The sequence below is a fragment of the Bombus flavifrons genome, chromosome 5 (assembly GCF_040668555.2).
Source record: "Bombus flavifrons isolate JBK064 chromosome 5, iyBomFlav1_principal, whole genome shotgun sequence".
NCBI classification, from domain to species: Eukaryota; Metazoa; Arthropoda; class Insecta; order Hymenoptera; family Apidae; genus Bombus; species Bombus flavifrons.
The window spans coordinates 16,733,599-16,751,731 of NC_138446.1; the positions used below are offsets into that span (position 1 = coordinate 16,733,599).

Consider the following 18,133-nt stretch of genomic DNA (forward strand, 5'->3'; position numbering starts at 1 on the left):
CGCCGAAACTCAAGCACATAACTCGCGCGCATGCGTATGCGGTTTGTGTATTTCTAACAGTTTGACAACGGAAATACGAACGTTCTTGACAAACAGTGAAAGAAGTTCTAAAATGTCGATTATCCCTTTGTGGCCAAATTTACAACCAAGAGCAACAGATCCTCTATGGTTCAATGCCGATAGACCCTGCGACGATGAGAGCGAAGTAGCTGCGCTCGAAGCGGAACATCAAGCGTGGGTAAGTACACTACATATAACCTAACAAGCTTGTCTTACAAATATAAACTATTTCTATCTAAATTGTTCTTTTATCTCTATCTGTCTTTCAGAGGGAACATGTCCGAGTTCAACGTTATGACCATATCCCTATCGGAAAAACAGTCAGCGACGTAAGTTAACCTCACATTTGCTTTCGTAATACATATTATACTTTATTTCGTTATTTAACGAATTTATACGTACTTAATTTTTTGTTGTTTAATACGTTGGTTCATACAGATGCGTGGAGCAAAAAGGAACGTACTTTTCAAAATTGCTAAATTCTTTATCGCATGTGGCGATCCTATTTATTGTTAGTAACGTCATTACCGACTGTCGAATAAGTCGACGAATATAGATTAAGCAAATATCGCTTGGAGAATGAAACTTATGATAAATTAGTTTTCTCTATTTAATACGTTTTTGTTAACCGACGTCAAAATAGAAATTATTAATTGTATATAGTTCAGAGGATCAGAAGAAGAGGAGGAAGAAGAAGAAGAAGAAGAGGGAGAAGGAGAAGAAGAAGAAGAGTCAGATACCCATGAAGAAGAGGAAGAAGAATTAGACGAAATTGATATGGAAGTAAGCTACTCGCATCAACAACAGACATCCAGTCCAACAGATACAGTGACAGATCCAGTATCCATCAGAATGGTCAGCACACATACTGGTCGTTATTCTTAATTAAAATATCGTAGTTCTTGTTCAACTTCAACCTCTATCTAGCTTAGCCGGGAAAGAAATATTACGCAATCTATTTATTTCTTAAGAATTAACAATGATATGTAGGTATATGTATTTATTTATCACCAGAAAATTAAGATCTTACAAATATAAATAAAGAGTCGTAAAATTTTTTTTACGTGCGAAGCAATGCGGTATTAAAATTCTTAAATAGCACCGTCCGATGGATTATGACGGTATATTCTAGCGATCCTGTCATAAATAAGCGTCATTATTATCAGTAGTCAGCGTTTTGGAATCACCACGTGCTAGGTCAAGGACCCCTCGACACGCCGAGTAATGCAAATCGCGCATCGTCGGAAAAATAAATAAAATATCATTCGTATACAAATAAAAAATATAAATCTATAAGTAATTTTCCATTTAATTATAATTCCACTCGCTTACATCAACCGATAAAATAAAAGTAGATCGTTGAAAGTTTTCAATGACAAGAAAATTTAATCGAAATTCGTCCCTATCGTAATGTCTGTATCAGAGTATAAAATTTCTTTGAAAGTACGATCCATGGCTCGTCGAAAGCGATCGAACACAAGGGCTTGCCCCCTATCCCTTTCTCTCATAGCGTGTTCCATCTTTCTCTTTGGAGAACGGGGCAAGTCGGTACCCCGCCTCGCTCGTAAAGGGCCGTGGAACCGCATCATGCTCGACCGGGACACTCTCTGTACACTCCGTATACCTACCTATACTAGATGTAAGTACACGCGAGAATGTATTATATACCTATATACAGCGCCGGCTCTCTCGGCGTGTAACTGAAGTAAAGCCAGGTTGGTGCCCCCGCTAGGGTGAACGAACGGGTACGCTCAGGCAAAAGCGAACCCGTGTGCCTCCTCCACCTCCTCTTTCTCTTTCTCCACCACCTCCTCCTCTAGCAACGACCTCCATCTCCTCCTCCGGTCGAAGATCTTTGCCTCTGATGTCACAGTGGTGGAATTGGAAATTCTTTTTTTTTTTTTTTCTTTCTTTTCTTTTCTTTTTCTTTTCGAATATATACTGGTCCGTTAGGGAACGAGTGCGGCCCCGCTTGCGCGCGCGCGTTCTCGACTGGCCGAAAAATTTTAATCGAAGTCATGCAGCAGTTCTCTCGCGTACGGCGCTTCGAAGCATTCGCTTCGTGGAGAAGAGAGTAAATCGTTTTCGCGATTTTACGCGCACCCGGTGTCCACGGTGGTCGCCGCCGCTGTGAACACGGTGAACACGGAATATTTAATAACGGGCAACGCTAAAAGCGAGTAGCTAAAAGATTTGCAATTTTATCCGAGCAACTGAATCGCTTCAAGGTTAATTTAACTGCACACATTGCGAGCGAACGGGCTAGCGAGCATTTCCATCTCGTGCTTAGTATTGCGCGCATAAATCTCGGGATTTATGAATCGCGAGTTTCGTAGATGGTAATACCCTCCGGATTTATGAATTAATACCGGTCATATTAGACACATAAATCTTAACATTCAGGTAGATGGAATCGTCTATGGGGATTATCCTACCGCTTCGTGATTCTACTATGGCGCATCTCTAGATTACCACTATCAATCTTTATCGTTTGTAAGCTGGACAGAGAGGAAAAAGACGGAGTAACTCGTTCATTCGTATCACGGAGCGTATGCTCGTGAAAACGCAAGAGGCCGCGCGTGCTATCGATCGCAATGTTCGATTCGTCCAAGATGGATCCTCCTGTTCGGTAAATTCGTATCAGTCGATTCCTTAAAACGACAACGATCACGATGCAACGTAAAAATGTAATCTCCGTGCCTGCGACGGATGTCTGGCTTCGTCGATCGATAGCGTACGCTGGAAATCAACGGAACCTTATCGAATTTTAATGGATGCGTACGGTGCATCGTATATCGTGCAACGTATCGACGAACGTCGAGCGACACGATTTCCACACGCGTGATCTACTTTGTATATACTAATGTATATACTAATGTCTGCTTGACCTACTGGCCCATATACGGCTCGTTTAAAAGTTCCATTCGACCTTGCAGCGATATCGCATCGTGTCCACCCTTTTCTTGAGATTTCTCTAACACCGTTGGCGAGCTGCGGCGATCGAAGCTCGGCCGGTACGAGCTAACTCGGCAGCGTTAACTTAATCGTCGCGCGTTCGACGCAAATACGCAATAAAACGTTCAACCGTTTGCAACAGTTAATGCTCGGTTAGTGATTTACTGCTACCGTGGTGGTTGATCGCGCGTCAACCGATTTCACCGGCAGAATGCAGAAGAGTGCCGCCGTAGGGGGCAGACCTCAACGGCTAATGTCGAGTTAAGCACCCTAACCTGCCTCAAAAGACATTACACGACGTAACAGATAATAAATCCTCTGTTCCAGTGTACCGAGATAGCGAGCTGGAAGAAAATGAGAGTGTCGAGAACGAAGATGGACGAGACGCTTCTCTTTCGACGATTACGAGCCGCTGGGCTTTCGTACGATTTCCTTCTATGCGGTCGGTGAGGACGAAAGCCTTGAGAAAATCGCGTGGTACCGAGGTTAACGTCGAACTCGGAGCTTCGAGGAAACGACAAGCGTGGAACGCAGGATGAGGCGATCAATCGAAAACGCTTAAGCGGCACTGACAGTGGCGTAATACGGTGCACGTCGGGAAAGAAAGCAGGGAAAGTATTGGAACGAGGCGTAAACTCTCAAGTAATAGGAAACACGAGCTAATACAAGCGTTTGATGCTGCCATTGGTCGCTAACAATTACAGATAAAACGTATAAAGCTGTAATCGTTACGCCTATCGACAACCGGCACACTTGCGCTATCGTATATAGATACCGGATAATCGTAATATTTGCAAAAATGTGAAAACAGAAGAAGAAAGAAGTCAAAGTCTCAGAGAGAGAGAGAGAGAGAGAGAGATGGGGAGAGTCGTAGTGATAAGGAAGGATGAACATCGCGAGACAAGGAGCAAGAGGGATCGAAATATTGGAGAGAAATGCACGAAAAGGCGTTTTGGAGCGACGAAGAAAGAGTGGGGAGGCTCGCGGTAGAGAGAGGCGACGCATCGAAGTCGGCGTGCGTTAGAGGGAGAGGAAAGGAGACGAGCGCGAGCAGGAAGAGCGGCACGAGCGAGAGCCGGGGAGTTCGGGAGTACTCGGCCGCTCAGTCGAACGCGCGATTACAAGCACACGAGACGCGTGGGCTCTCTCTCTCTCGACGGCCAGACTGAAAGTGTTTCGTACGCGACCACGTGCCGGCTAAACCGCCGGAACGTAACAGAACGATACACGGCTCCAACCTATACAGTATACATCGAGTACCGAGTGACATCGCAAAAGGACACCGTGCCGGTTGCACGGCCGCGACCATTTTTCCCCCCGTCGATTTCCTCTTCCACCGTCGTTTCACGAATATTCTTTCGACCTTGCTGGATGCACAGAGAGTGGAGAACGACGACGACCGTAACAGAGAACGATCGCGACTTGGAAGATTACGAATCTTCCGACGAGGACGGTGCAGTGTGTGGGTGGTTTGTCAGTTGGTGACTTGAAGTGAACACCGAAGAACCGGAAGAGAGGACCGACGGTCTCTCGGTGACGATCGAATAGAAGAAAGCTACGCGAATCAGCTAGATCCAGATGTCACGGGCGCGTCCTCGATCGGTGAGTGAGGATCATTACGCTTCATATTATGCTATCCAGAGGATGAATCGCGTATTACTCGCCGAACCATTCGATGTTAGGCTGAAAGATTATATCTAGCGCTTCGTGAGTTTCTAATTTAATTAGTCATACGTTGCGAGCAGTACGTCAAGGGTTAATAATTTCTGTAATACGTAATTCGCGTTATCTTTCGGTAATGAGTTTCTCGAAGGATTTTTAATCGATTGCGTCCGCGAGCTATCAACCGGAAACGCAAAGCCACTAGACGAAGCTAGTAGCGCAACGAGAAGGCGTTTTTTCTTTTTTTTTTTTTGTTTTTTTTCAGCGAAATTGGTGAAATCGGGGCAGAAAGGGATCATTGACCGTATACGGTTTAAGACGGACTAGGACATCGTTGAAAGTTTCGGCGAATCGTGGAAAAAGCGTCGGTTCTCTTCGAAACGACCGACGACGTCCCAATTCTTTTTCGCGAGTTTTCCAAAGCGTTTCCGTGGATCGCACCGCGGGTGCCATCGAAACGCATTAACCGTGCGATTTCTATCGCGCCTAGTATTCTTGGTACATTGTTTATGTTCCTAGCAAAACACGTTGGAACGAACAGCCTATTCCTTTACTTGGAACTAAAATAGACGCGTAAGATTCCACGTTGAAGTTAAAGCTAGCCGCGCCAGTCAATATTTAACTTTTCCTTCGGGTATCTTTCGCACCATCTATCTAGCTCGAAATCCAGCCACGCAGATCCTATAGTCGCACTAGAGAGTTCGCGGAATTTACGTTCTTACGAAGTTAGACTTCTTTCTTGTTTCCATGTCTTGTGACTTTTCGTTCGCCTCTACACCAGCCTGCATAAAAATTATACCATGTATACACCTATGTACGAAGTTGAAATCGTTTACGATATCAATGAGATGAGTAATAATTAACTTTGTAGAAGCTTCTCGCGCTATGTTTGCGTCTTAACGATGCGTCGTATCTTCGTTTAATCTCTCGATGTTCTTTCTCGTCGACGATGCTTCTATTAAAAATGTTAATAACCGCGAAGCTCTACGTGTTCGTTAATTATACCAGAACGAAAAAAAAAAGGAGTCTACAGGGAGAGGGGAGAAAGTAGCGACGAAATTAGGAACATTATTGCGCGGTTTCTGGTTACAGAAAGTTAGCGTAAAACGGGTAAGCGTTATGATTATGTAGCGTCACGTTGAACGTATTTATAACGAATCGCGGAAATCATAATTCCGAGGAGACGTAAAGACTATGCCGCGAATTACAGAGAAAGTCCCGTGGAGCTGTGCATACACGCTCGCTCGCTCACTCGCTCGCTCGTTCGTTCCTGTGTGCTCGATCGCGAACAGTAAAAAATGCACGTTCGATGAAAAGTGAAATTAACGAAATCGCTGTCGAATTCATCGTTTACGGTCTTTTACCATCCATCTATTCTTGGTTATTCGTAACGATCCCTCTCCACCGTCTTATCGTTCCAAGACTCTTTTCTCTTCCTACAATTCCACTCTTTAGTTTCGCTTGATCTCGCAAAGAAAAAAACCACGACGCAACGTCTGGTATTTTTCTCTTCTCTTCGACGTGTATTTTTGCGGGCTGTAAAAAAAAAAAAAAAAAAAAAAGAAAGGCGCAAAACCGATGGAAAAAGAGCAGACGATTTTTCCAGGTTGTCGGTTAAAAGGTGGCGCGATCACAGGGACGATTATTGAGCATTGTTGGGTCCAGGTTGCGATAGAACGAGCGAGTGGGTAATGCTGTACTGTTTGCGCCGGCCCTGCGGGGTCTCTGACCGCCCGTCCGCGCCTCTCAACTCGACTTGCTTGTCCATGCTCTGTGCGGCCTACCTACGGCTTATGGCTAAAGTCACGTCTCCCTTTCCGTCTCTCCTGCGAGACTCACTTGGACGAATTTCACGAAAGCCACTCTTCTCGCACGACAAAGGGGAAACGAGAAGCCCGGCCGGGTTTTTCCTCTTTTCCGACTTCCTTCCTCGTGGATCACGTCCTCTTCTACGTCGTCTTTACTATTAGCTGACACAGCTTCTGTGCGTTCTGTGCTGAACTGGCCTCTTCTACGATCGGTTCGTAAATTTCGTTTCGACCAGTGCGCATTTTTTTTCTTTGATAGAGGGAGAACGTGCTTCTCAGCGTTTTTAAATCACGCTCAGGATGTCGCGCGTATACGACAACCAGACGGACGTTTCGTGGTTCCTGAAATAAAGCAAGCGATGTAAAGTTGTCTGGTTCTTAGCGAGCACGCTCGCCGGACGTTTCGTCTTTTTGAAAATCGCGCCGCGCGTTAACAAGTCTCCGGTTATCGAATCGCCAACACGATTTTAGAAAGCACGAAGACCACCGTGTCCGTCGTTTGTTCACACGGCATACGGATTTCTTTGCTAACGAAGGATATATTAGCAGCGACGGTAAGAATTGTTGAGGATTAATAGTCCACAATGGTTTTTTGCTCTTATGCAACGAACGTTACACCTCCTTTCGCTACATGCTTTCTAGACACACCATTACATGATTTTTCGACGAGACAAGAATCGACGAAAGGCATCGTTCTTGCGCGAAATTTCACGAATCCTGATAAGATACGGCTAAACGAGAGGAGATCGTTGTGCCTCGTTCGAAGACAACGCCAAAAGCAAAACCGTTCGCTGATTACGTAACAGATTTGTTCTGCCGAATTCTTCGGTTTCTCTTTGTCGCGGATACCGATCTCACGCAATTCAAAATCCAATAGATCTCGTTTCTTTTTCTTCGCTTTACGACGTACGCTTTCCAACCTTTTTCTATCTTTCTATTTGTTATTCTTTTCTCCGTATATTTTCTTTTTCCTTCGTCTCGTAGACAACTCGTATACTACCTACCTACTCGTATACCAAGGCTCAACGACTCGGGCTTGTCTTTCACGCGTTACGTATCGCGATTTTCCTCTACCTTCTACACACTTCGTAAACAATTCCCGTATCCGGTACACGCGCACACGATCATTGATTATCGGAACTTGGCCGACTATATTGCGGACCATTCTACTTGCTCGATAACTCGCGTCACCTACTACTGTCCGATCTATACCTATAGCATCGTTTTAACGTAGGCGTCGCACGTGGGTGCGCATTTTTCGTCACCGATACTGGACGATTAAACGACAATGAGACCGAAAAAGAGCCTCGTACGTAATTAGGCCATTGTCTGGTGGAAAAAGAGTATTCGTTGTCGACGAGACGAGGAGATTGTCTGTTTTTAATCTTCGAAGTTCATCTGGTTGCACGGTAATATTTACGGTATCCGTAGATAGCAAACACAGAAAGGCGCGAACGAACAAACGTTGAAGCGTACCTTCGTTAAACAGGGATATAGGGTAGCAGCGTCAACGACGTGCATGAATTTTTGATGCTGGCATAAGCGTAGCACGTTGCAAGAATTTCAAGCAACGCTCGACGTCATCGCGTATGAATTTTTAACGCAGCCGCGATCGCTCGTTCGCTCGCTCGTTCGCTCGCTCGCTCGTCCGTCCGCTTGCTCGCTCGTCCGTCCGCTTGCTCGCTCGTTAAGGACAGATATCGGTTGTTCGGTAACAGGAAAAACTCGAACGTGAAACGAAACAGGCTGGACAAATCGGAAAAATATTCAAGATGTGACGACTCGATTCGCCAACGGTTTCCTTTGACAAGGCACAGAGACTGGAGATTTTACGAACACCCGGTATTTTGCGGTGTAACGCGCGTACATGCACCGCGGTGCAGCCTGTGTACATGAACAAACGCACACAAGCACGATGCCAGTGAACCGAGCATTATAGTGCCCTGCAAGAAACGTCGGCCTGGTGCATTGACCGCGGTTGACCACACGTCATCGAATGAGTGACGTCACAGGGTTTGCAGCATGAAAGCTACGTCACGGTTGGTTGCATCCTCGAAGATGCATCCACGAAAATATTTCCTTTTTCTCCGTTTAGAACTCCTTGGGAAGAATCCAATCGCATTCAGCGCCGGCTAATACCTGCCGCGTTTCTTGCGGCCAAAGTTTTTCCGCTTTGGCGCACGAGACGTGTGCCATCGAGACGACTTTGACGTTTCTCGCGTTTCTCGCAAAATTTGATATTACAAAAGAATGGAAGAAAATATCGTCCATACAGGATGGATAATCGATGGGAACGGAGTCGGCCAATCGGTATTCCTTCGTTATCACGCGTTAAACCGAGTCCAGAGCGGTTTATCTCAAACAGAAACGGTCGAAACGGATGACTTATTGCGCTGGCGGCTGGCTAAATAATTTTTTTCCAGCACGTGTAACTTCCAATTCATCACGGTCGACCGCGGGCTATACGGTGCGCGCATGAATAGTTAACGAACAGGCGTAGGAGGACCAAGATTTTCCTCCGACGACGACTATGCGCACGATGTACCTGCGTGTATAATAGCTCGGTTATACATAGAGCCATGGCTATACCTTTCTGAAGTATATGTAAGTGCGGGCGAGTTCGTTCCCTCGAACGAGTAAATCAAGTCGCTGGTCCGCGAAGCGGTTGAATGCCGCGAGCTCGTAAGACTGGCCAAGAATGGTTCGATATTTTTGCCAGCCCCTTGATCCATTCTTGCCGCGCATCCGCGCTATTCATCCCGATATTACTGGTAGCGTTCCCTTCGAACGACTGATTCTCGTCTCGTTTCTCTCTCTCTCTCTCTCTCCCCGCCGTTCTCTTTTGACGATGACCTTAAAAGAATTCGTAATTCTAACTCCGCCGGTATTTTCTAATCGTAAAATCGACGAACGAACTTGGTGTTTTAACCGAACGATAGAAAACTTTCTAAAAAGATGAACGATTTTCTATGGAAAATATTCGAATTATCTCGATACGCGATATCGTAAATATTTATCGAGATACGCATTCCAATCTTTCCCGATAGAACGCTCGGGCTTATTTTATTAGCCGTTTAATGGTAAAACGTCAAGTTTTTATCGTATGTTTGTTTTCTTTCTTTTCTTTTCTCTTTTCTTTTTTTTCTATTCGTTGAACCTGTGAGTGTCACGAGCTTGGAACGTTTGGCTCGAACGATCGAATCGATACGGGGGACCGTTTAAGTGACTGCATCGACCAACGTGCAAGGAGGCAGCGCAGCTACGAGAAAGTATCTGGCAACTTTCTCCGGTGGGTTTAGTTTGCACCACGGGTCACCAGGCACGGACATTAAGAGCGAACGAACGCGAGCCACTCGTGTCCGCGAGCGTATTTCCGAGAGAGTCTAGCGGATTCGTACGATACAACTTCTTTCAGAGCGACCGCTGGAAAAATTCTTCCCGTTGCGAATTAATCGTAAGAAGGATTTTACTGGATAATAAGAAAGTATCGCACAAAGTGGACAGGAATTGGCCAAAGTTGCCTCTGAAGAAAGCACAATGACACGCGCGAATTCCAAGGGCCACAGTTACAAGCCATTGAGCAGGTAGATCGAGTGCCAAGAACAAGATTTTGAAAGTCTTGCCGTGACGCCGCGCTGGTACGATTAAACCTGGATAATGGCTTCCGAATGCCAAACGACGCGAGGCGTTCATCATCTTCCGCTAGGGAAACGGCAGTTTGCTGAAACTGAATCAACTTTGCTCGCGAATTCACTTCATCGAGCGTTGACGCGCTTTCTTTTTGCGACATAATTTTCATTTTCATATCGGGAAGTTAGTTAAACGAAAGTTAGTTTTAAACGAAACGTCTTTAAAAGATGACGAAAGATGGCCCCAATTTCGTCACAATTTCCTTTCGCTGTTAAACGATGACGTAATACCGTAGGATTTTAAATTTTACCGTAGTCGTAATCGATCGCCTATGGACCGATGGTCACGACAATCGATCGATCCTTCCGAGGTCGCGTATTTACACGTCCACGAAAGATCGTTACGTAGAAGGTTGAGTAACGCATTTCATATACGAAAGTTCCTTCTCGTCGTTCTGATTATCAGGTGCGTTGTGACTCGAGCCGGTATTAGGCAATCGGCACAGAGACCAACGTTAACATTGGCCCAAATATTGGCCAGTGGCCCCGTATGTACGGTTCACCGTGTGCGGTATTTGGCGACCGGAGCGGTAGTCAGTCTCCTTCCCCGGCTTTATTTCTACCGGCTAACCATCAAAACGATGTCGTTGACTGACACTGGCCCACTAATCGTACGTTAACACCGATCTTGGACCGAGTGGGTTGTACGAACCAATCGAGGAGAACCGCGTTCGCCGGTCTGTCTTCGGGAAGGTAAAAAGTAAGAGTATTTCGCTACTACGGTTAAACTCAGTTTCATTTGTTCGTGATATATTTTACTCGCGATTTTGATATTCTTCGCCGATGAAACGATGGTTCTCGTAGAGATACGGAAACGGTAGGAGAACGTCATAGTTCTTCGACCGTTTCAACTTTCTCCTGAACGCTGCGCAAAGGCAGCGATTTAACGTTGACTCGCTGAAATTTCGGAAGTAATGGCGAATTGCGCTGGAAAATGGCAAATAACGGGTACACGTATTCCGAGTGTCGGATTAATCGGATCATGTATCACGATCGCTCTTCGATCGGTAGAATCTTTGTCAATCGGCCAGGTGAAAAGCGAGAGTGATCGGGAGCGGCAGTACGCCAGTGTTTTACGCAAACGCGTGCGGTCTGGCTGTCTTTGGGAAGCCGTACGCGAACCTCTGGCGTCAGAAACGAGGGAGAGAGGATTTTTTTTTTAACCTCGTTAAATTGACTACGTTCTCGCAAGCACTTATATCTGCTTCGCTAATGGGGCAACGTCCCACGCGTGAGAGCGCGGGAGAGAGAAGCGAGAGAAAGAGGAACGGAAGTGGGGATACGCAGAGTCTTTGAGGTGCATTTATTTATATATTAGTAGAATCCATTGCTTCTTTTCCGATGCACGGATGTCTCCGGTAGCGGACGTGGCAAGTTTCACGAGAGTTCTGGATCCCGTCAGAACGATCGCGCAAGGACGGGGACACAAGGAGGCGGTACCCGCAGAGGTTACCGAATTTATGACTTGGAAGCCGAGCACGCACGGCCAAAGAGAGAGAATGAACGCGTGAGAGGCCAGTGAAAGTTTATGAAGTCTAGTACGGAACATACACCGATGACGAGTCGGCGCGAACGTGTGGCATGTATGCGCGCGGCTTAGTCGTGCGATGCTTTAATGCGTGTGCAAACCGCGCTATCAGAACGCGTGCGATTCTTTATGCGTCAGCTTTGAATGTCACGGAGTTAGGAGCAACCAGAACGAAGCGATCAAACGCTCTTTTATTTCCTTTGTGCACACATGGGTACGTGTGCAGTCAGACACAGAAATTTACCATCGACCGGTCGCCGAGCTTTTTATTCGCGAAGGATATATGTAGATTGGCCTGTGTGTATAGGGAATAGAAGCGTGAAGGATACTTTTAATTATATTCTTCATTTGTACTAACGTCGCTATGCAACGACGACGCTTATGCGATAGCGATTCGTCACGTTGAATAGAATTGTTAGCACTTCAAAAATAGTCGAGAGGAGAAGGTTTTGGTCGCGGAATGATGGCTTAATCTTTTAGTTCCTACTCAGGGTCGTTCGTTCCCGGTGAAGACGATTACAAGCGAGGTTCCTCTATCTCTTTTCCTTCAAAGGACTTTTTCTGCCCTCTGTCTCTGTCGCGCTTTTTTCTCTTCCTCCCGTTCGACCGGCAAGTTCAGGTGCCTCGACACGAGGAACCAACGTGGGCCCAAAAGGCCCCCGAATATTTATGTCACGGCAAAGTCGAGGAGAGCCGAGACCTTGACTGTGTGCCGAAGGCGGCCTTTTCGCTACGTTTTAATGTTAGAAATGTTTGCTTCAGATTCATGAATCAACACGAAGGTCGATCGTCACTTCCTAAATCAGATTTTGCCTTTTTCGATATTTTCCACTATCGGCCACTTCACTGATATTCTCGAATCTTCTCTTTATATTTTTAACAATCGCGTTATTTAACCGAGCGATTCTACGAAAGATACAGTCACGCGAATAGAAACGCTAGCCAATTAAAAGGTTCGTTATATTCTTTTTTTCTCGTTCTTTTTTTTTTTTTCTTTTTAATTAAACGACCGGGGAAGATATTTCTTACGAGAGACGCGGTGACTCAGCCCGGAAGCGTTGAACGTCTTCGTCCTCGGCGGGAAACCGCGGAAAACGCGCGAAAGTCGCGTCGAGGACGGTTGCACGGTATGGTAGCCGGTTAGAAGAAAAGACTTGCACTTTCGTTAGAAAGTCTCGGGAATCGACTCCGCCATCCGTGGCAACCATCGAGAGAACCTAACCGGTGAACGTGGATTAACGCTGCCTGTCTGACCAAACTCGGAGTCTCGCTACTCAGTTTACCCTTAGCCCTACATACGCTGGATCCCGCGTTTGCCTTTTTCTTTTCCCTACGACACGGCGTGAGTCGTACGTGCAAACGTTACCTATCGGAAAAAACGAACGCGATGATTTTTCCATTCCTTTCAAAGAGATAAGAAATACGGTGGAACAAATTCACCGCGCTCACCTTCTGATGTTAATTACAGCAATTTGCAATAACTTGCGATAACCGTACTTGAGCGATCAACGCTTTCGTATCGTATCGGCTCGTACGATCATTAATAGCCTCTTAATCTGGCATTCGCTTTGGCTCACCGTGTCGTACAGAGATAACAAGACGATCAGCCTTTGGATAACGTTTCCGTCAGATATAAATTCGCCGGCGAAGAGGAGGAAAATTTATTCCGCTTTTGCGTGCGAATCGCGCTTCAGAGGAGCTGTCGAACGAAAGCTACGGTTCGTTTCTGTGTACCGTGTGCGAAGAGTTTTGCTCTCTGTTCGCTGTACGAATAAGTAAACGCACGATTTGCCAGCTCGTATGATTTTCAAACGGTTTTCGATAATATGAGCGCCGCGACGTGCGTTTCGTTTTGTTCATCGTAATAACAAGGCGTGTAAATAGTCATTTGAATGCCAACGCGTTCTGCACACGCTTGCAGAGAAACGGACGTCAGTGGAGGAGGACATTGTGTGCCTTGTTGTATTGAGTCGCACGGTGGTTACATTCTTGTACACCCTCGCGTCCATGAAGACATATATTCCGTTGTACATACGCGCGATAGACACACATATACGCGCTAGAGTGCCTCTTGAATATAGAACAAATTACACATGGAATGTATATTCTGTCTCGGCTACGGCTCGCTCTAAACTTCTCACGTGTACACGCGCGAATCTATGTGTGCACTTATATTCGTAGCACGGAGGTGATATCGCGTTTAGAGTCGACCGTGTCGCGCCAAGCCTCGACGGGACTCGCCGTGGCTATTCTTAATTCAAATTCGATGGCTTTATTCGCGTTTTAAAAGATCCTACGGCGCAACAGGCACGAAACAGTATACGTAGAAATAAAAACAAGAAAGACATCGCGATTCCACTTTCTCGTTAGCTCGCGCTCGGGATTCCGGTTATAAAATAGTCCCGCGAAATGCTTCCGTGCGACAGCGATACACGGACGATACACGAGATCGTCGAAGCGCTCTAGAGAGGCTAGAAACGTGTGCGCGCTGGCGAGCCCGCACACGCGAGAAACGGAGCGACAACGGTCGCTCCGGCAATGTGTGCTGTTCGCAACGTGTGTATACGTGCGTGCATGCGCCTGCTGGGTTTGCGAGAGTGTGCGACTCGGTGGCCGTGGCTATGGCCTTACGAACCCCCACCAGCCAACCGCTCCGAATCCACACGGCGTGTGTACCCCCCGTACTCTATGTACATAGATCCATAGAGTCGGACAAAGACGCAAGATCGATGAAGCGAGAGCGAGACGGACGAAGGGGGCGAGAGCCGGACAGAGAGAGAGAGAGAGAGAGAGAGAGGGAGAGTACTGTTGGTACGAAAGAGAAGGAAGAGGCGCGAGCTAGGAGTGGAATGGCAGAGGGGAATGGCGAGGGGGAGGAGGAGGAGGGAGAGTGTCGCGAGCGTGTCTAACCTAGGATAGTGGCGTTTAGTGGCGGCTAGGCTAGGCAAACCGAGACTCGCCGCTCGCGCGTTACGTTCAGTGTTCCCTCGCGCTTCGGCCAAAGACTCGCACGCCTCGTGTCACGCAACCCGTCGTCGTCTTCTTCTTCTTTCCCCTTCGCTACAAACCCCTCCGGGTGCAGGAGAAAGGATTTCGAGAGAGCCGGCGAAGTCGAAGAGGAAAAAAGACCACCGTGAATCGCGAAGCATCGCGAGCGTATAATCGTATCGCCACCATTAAGCGGCACACGAGCTTCCTGAATTTCCCGCGGCCGACGGTGTACCACGGCTGCGCGTCACTCTGCGCCGACCGGACGATTTTGACTCGAATCATTGCGCGCGGCATCGTCCTCGTATTCCACGTTACGAGATCGCTTGTTTTCGTTGGATCGTCAGAGAGCTATGGCCGCCTTTTCCTCGATCGCTCGTGGAAGGACAGTTACCGATTGTGCGTGCGTGTAGAACCGCCATTGTCGCATCGAAAACCAAACTTTTTTTTTTACACGATAACTGTATCGATGCGTGGTTGTGCGCGCTTCTCTACCGGAATATCGTAAATCGTGCGCGACTCGGGTTCCTCGCGTCTCAGGACGTTTTACTTCGTCTGTTTCTTTTTTTGCGTGCGCGTCAGGCACGCGCACGAAAAGTTTGTTTACGTTGTCTGTGACTAGGAAGAAGTGGAGTACGACCAAGTGGAAAGCGGGAAAAACAGACCTGTCTTACGGATACGAGACTGTCGTTCGTAGAGTGTGTGCGAAAGTAACCGGTGTGCGTCGAGAGTACGTCCAGTCTGTATCGTCTGTATTTCCATCCACGTTGGGCATCGTAAATCGTCTTACGAAGGTAAGAGTAATTAACATCGATCGACTAAAACAATTAGTATACCGTATATATCGTGTCGTATATAAAGAGATGGAAGAACGAATGAAGAGGCACGCTCGCTTCCGTGATTGGTGACAGTTAGAGGTGGCGGTAAAGTCGAACGCGTTTGAATGCCACCTACACGAGTTGGTCTGACAAACGTGGAGCGCGGGACGCGAAGCAATAATAGCGATTTAACGAAAACGGCGCGATCGAACGTCTTTGTCGGCATTACCTAACAGAATGTTTTCTCCGAGCAGAAGCGAATCTCGCGGACCCGATGACGGCGGTGGTGGTGGTGGTGGTGACGACTCGCTCGGCCGGGGTGAAAACGAGCAACCGGACGGTAATCGCATACGATCAAGGAAGTGATCACGCATTATAGTTCGGTGTACCACGAGATATCGGTTTACGTAAAAACGATTAAATTCTATGGTGTACGTTGGGTTTTCTGCGTCACTTTATGGACGCGATTGTAAATAACGTTTTACGAATCGATACGCCTCTCTTTTCAATCCCGTTCCCTTCCTCCGTCCGTGTCGCATAGACCGTACCGTAGCTCGCGTTACTATTGTATCGATTATATAAAATTATTGTAACCGTCTCTGACGATTCGAGCGAAGATAGCGCAGGCAGGGAATGACTCGTTGTATGCACGCGTCGATCCTTATCTTTGCGAAACGTACACGTATCGCAGGTACGATTGAACAGGAGAAACCTGGAGTGGTTGGCGTCTATGGTCGATTGGAGGGAAACACGGTGAATTTCATCGAGTCGATTGGAAGATCGTCCGGTTCGAATCGATTCTAAAGGGGACTGATAAAACGCGATTTACTCGTCGATGATCGAACAGAACTGGTCGGTTGGCTTTTCGTAATTTCATACCGCCCGTATACGTTGGTGATCCATGTAAACAGACGTAACGCCGAATACGTAGATCGCGTATGCACTTGTGCACGTACTCACGTGCGCAGAAATAAGACGCAACTATATTTCTTGCAAGTATTTTCAGCTCGGGCCAACCTTCGGCCCTCGCGACCGTCCATCTCCGTCTTCCTTTCCTTTCGTCTCTGTTCGCCTCTGTTTCCCGATCCCTCCTCCCACCGTTATTCGCTTGGCTTCGACTCAGAAGACTTCGCGACTCTTTAATATAGTTAAGAGATTTATAGTTTGCGCGCGAGTTTCGCGTTCCCTCGATCGCTCTCTAATTCTCTAGCGTGACCGGTTACGCGGCGACCTTCGCTGTTACCCACGGCCGAGGGCCAAAATCGTTTCGTGTGTTTAGTATCGTACCGCGTCGGTATACGTTCGATAAATATCGAGATGCCGACGCGGCATAAGGGCCCCGTAGCCTCGCGCCCCATATAAACCAGCGTCCCTGAAGTTTGATACCACGTGGAGCACTCCGTAACCTCTTTCTCCTCCTCCTCCTCCTCCTTCTCCTCCTCCACATCCTCTTGCCTTCCACTCCGCTTCGATTCACTACGTCTCTTAATCCTCTCTATCGTGGAAAACTTACGATCGACTACTCGTTCCTCCTTCTTTCCGTTTCTCCTGCTCCCTCCTTTTCATGAACCGAATATGATCGATGGCGGTTACCAGCGGAAAAGTCTTCGTCTTCGTAAAGATTCCGAGGAATTGAAATTCGCAGCTATCTAGATCCGTTGATCGAATTTCGATATCGCTTATTGCGTCTTTGGAATCGGTAACACAAAGTTCGAAGTTTCCAATGCAAAGTGTGCATCCTGTTCTTTTTCTCGATCGATCGATCCTTATTTCCATAATGTTATGTTTTTGTATGACATCAATTACGCGCGTTCGATACGATCGCGACGCACGTAATGTCTGGCTTTCAAGAGCAAGGTCTACATTTGTGTTTACGTTTTCACGCAACCAGTTCGTTGTGTACATACACGCGTGCACGATATCCAAAAATAATGGCTGTGCAAGTGACGCTTGTCGTCAGCGGTGCAATTATTTTTTACCGGCTATGGAAAGCAAACGCAGTCGCCTCCGATCGCCCTCTGATGGTTTCTGCGTGTCGCCCGATTATCGCGGCACGCGTTTATTTAACAATCTGTCCGCGCGTTCGCGCTCGAAGGGCAAACCGGGATGTCGAGATATAGGTCGAGCGCGCGTTTCTGCACCTGCGCCTCGACCAAGCAGGAAACCTCGCGAGTATAGCCGTTTCTACGGTACGTAAGCGAGAAACGCCATCTCTTCTTTCCTCTCGAACCCTAACTCAAGGACAAGGAGATTCGAAGACCCGAAGGTGACACCTTGAAGGTGCCTCGGTAAAAGTAAATGACCTTTAGCGAGAGAGACGAAGACGAAGAGAAAAAGAAGGAGTCCCGCGTACGTGCGACCTATCGTCCGTCTAGGTCTACGAACTCGAATTAGGCCAGAGCCTTGACTCTCTCGGATATATTGGCAAGTTCGAAGAGGGAGCCCCGCCCAGGGGCCCTCTCCTTCCATAGCTCCCCTCCTCGTTTTCCGAATATCCGCCCCTGCTTCGTTCATACGTACCAATGACCTTCGAGAGACTCGCGAACACGCCGTGGCCCGTAGATCGTGGACCTAACCTTTCTCGAGCCAGGGGCCCTCGTGCCCTGGCGTTCGCTTGACGTAACA

At 47.2% G+C, this 18,133-nt stretch overlaps 3 protein-coding genes across 8 annotated transcripts in view; 2 read left to right on the forward strand and 1 right to left on the reverse strand.

Moving 5' to 3' along the window:
* Positions 1–32: 32 nt before the first annotated feature.
* On the forward strand, positions 33–1,265 carry LOC138180233 (anaphase-promoting complex subunit 15). Its single transcript, XM_069113882.1, has 3 exons — positions 33–238; positions 330–389; positions 724–1,265. Exons 1-3 carry the CDS (start codon positions 113–115, stop codon positions 943–945), a joined length of 408 nt encoding a protein of 135 aa, XP_068969983.1. The 5' UTR covers positions 33–112; the 3' UTR covers positions 946–1,265.
* A 2,106-nt stretch (positions 1,266–3,371) lies between these two features.
* Eip74EF (Ecdysone-induced protein E74) overlaps positions 3,372–18,133 on the forward strand; it is a 145,260-nt gene continuing 130,498 nt past the window's right edge. For 4 of the 6 annotated variants that reach the window (XM_069113837.1, XM_069113841.1, XM_069113843.1 and 1 more), the window contains exon 1: positions 14,643–15,484. The gene's annotated coding sequence lies outside the window, so the exon portion shown is untranslated. Of the gene's footprint in view, positions 4,618–14,642; positions 15,485–15,781; positions 15,849–18,133 lie in introns of those variants that run through there. The other 2 variants (XM_069113838.1, XM_069113839.1) reach the window with 2 other exon arrangements.
* Lsm11 (U6 snRNA-associated Sm-like protein LSm11) overlaps positions 4,615–18,133 on the reverse strand; it is a 37,062-nt gene continuing 23,543 nt past the window's right edge. The window contains exon 5 of the mRNA XM_069113878.1: positions 4,615–6,827. Coding sequence (XP_068969979.1) covers positions 6,781–6,827 — 47 coding nt within the window. The 3' untranslated portion in view covers positions 4,615–6,780. The remainder of the gene's footprint in view (positions 6,828–18,133) is intronic.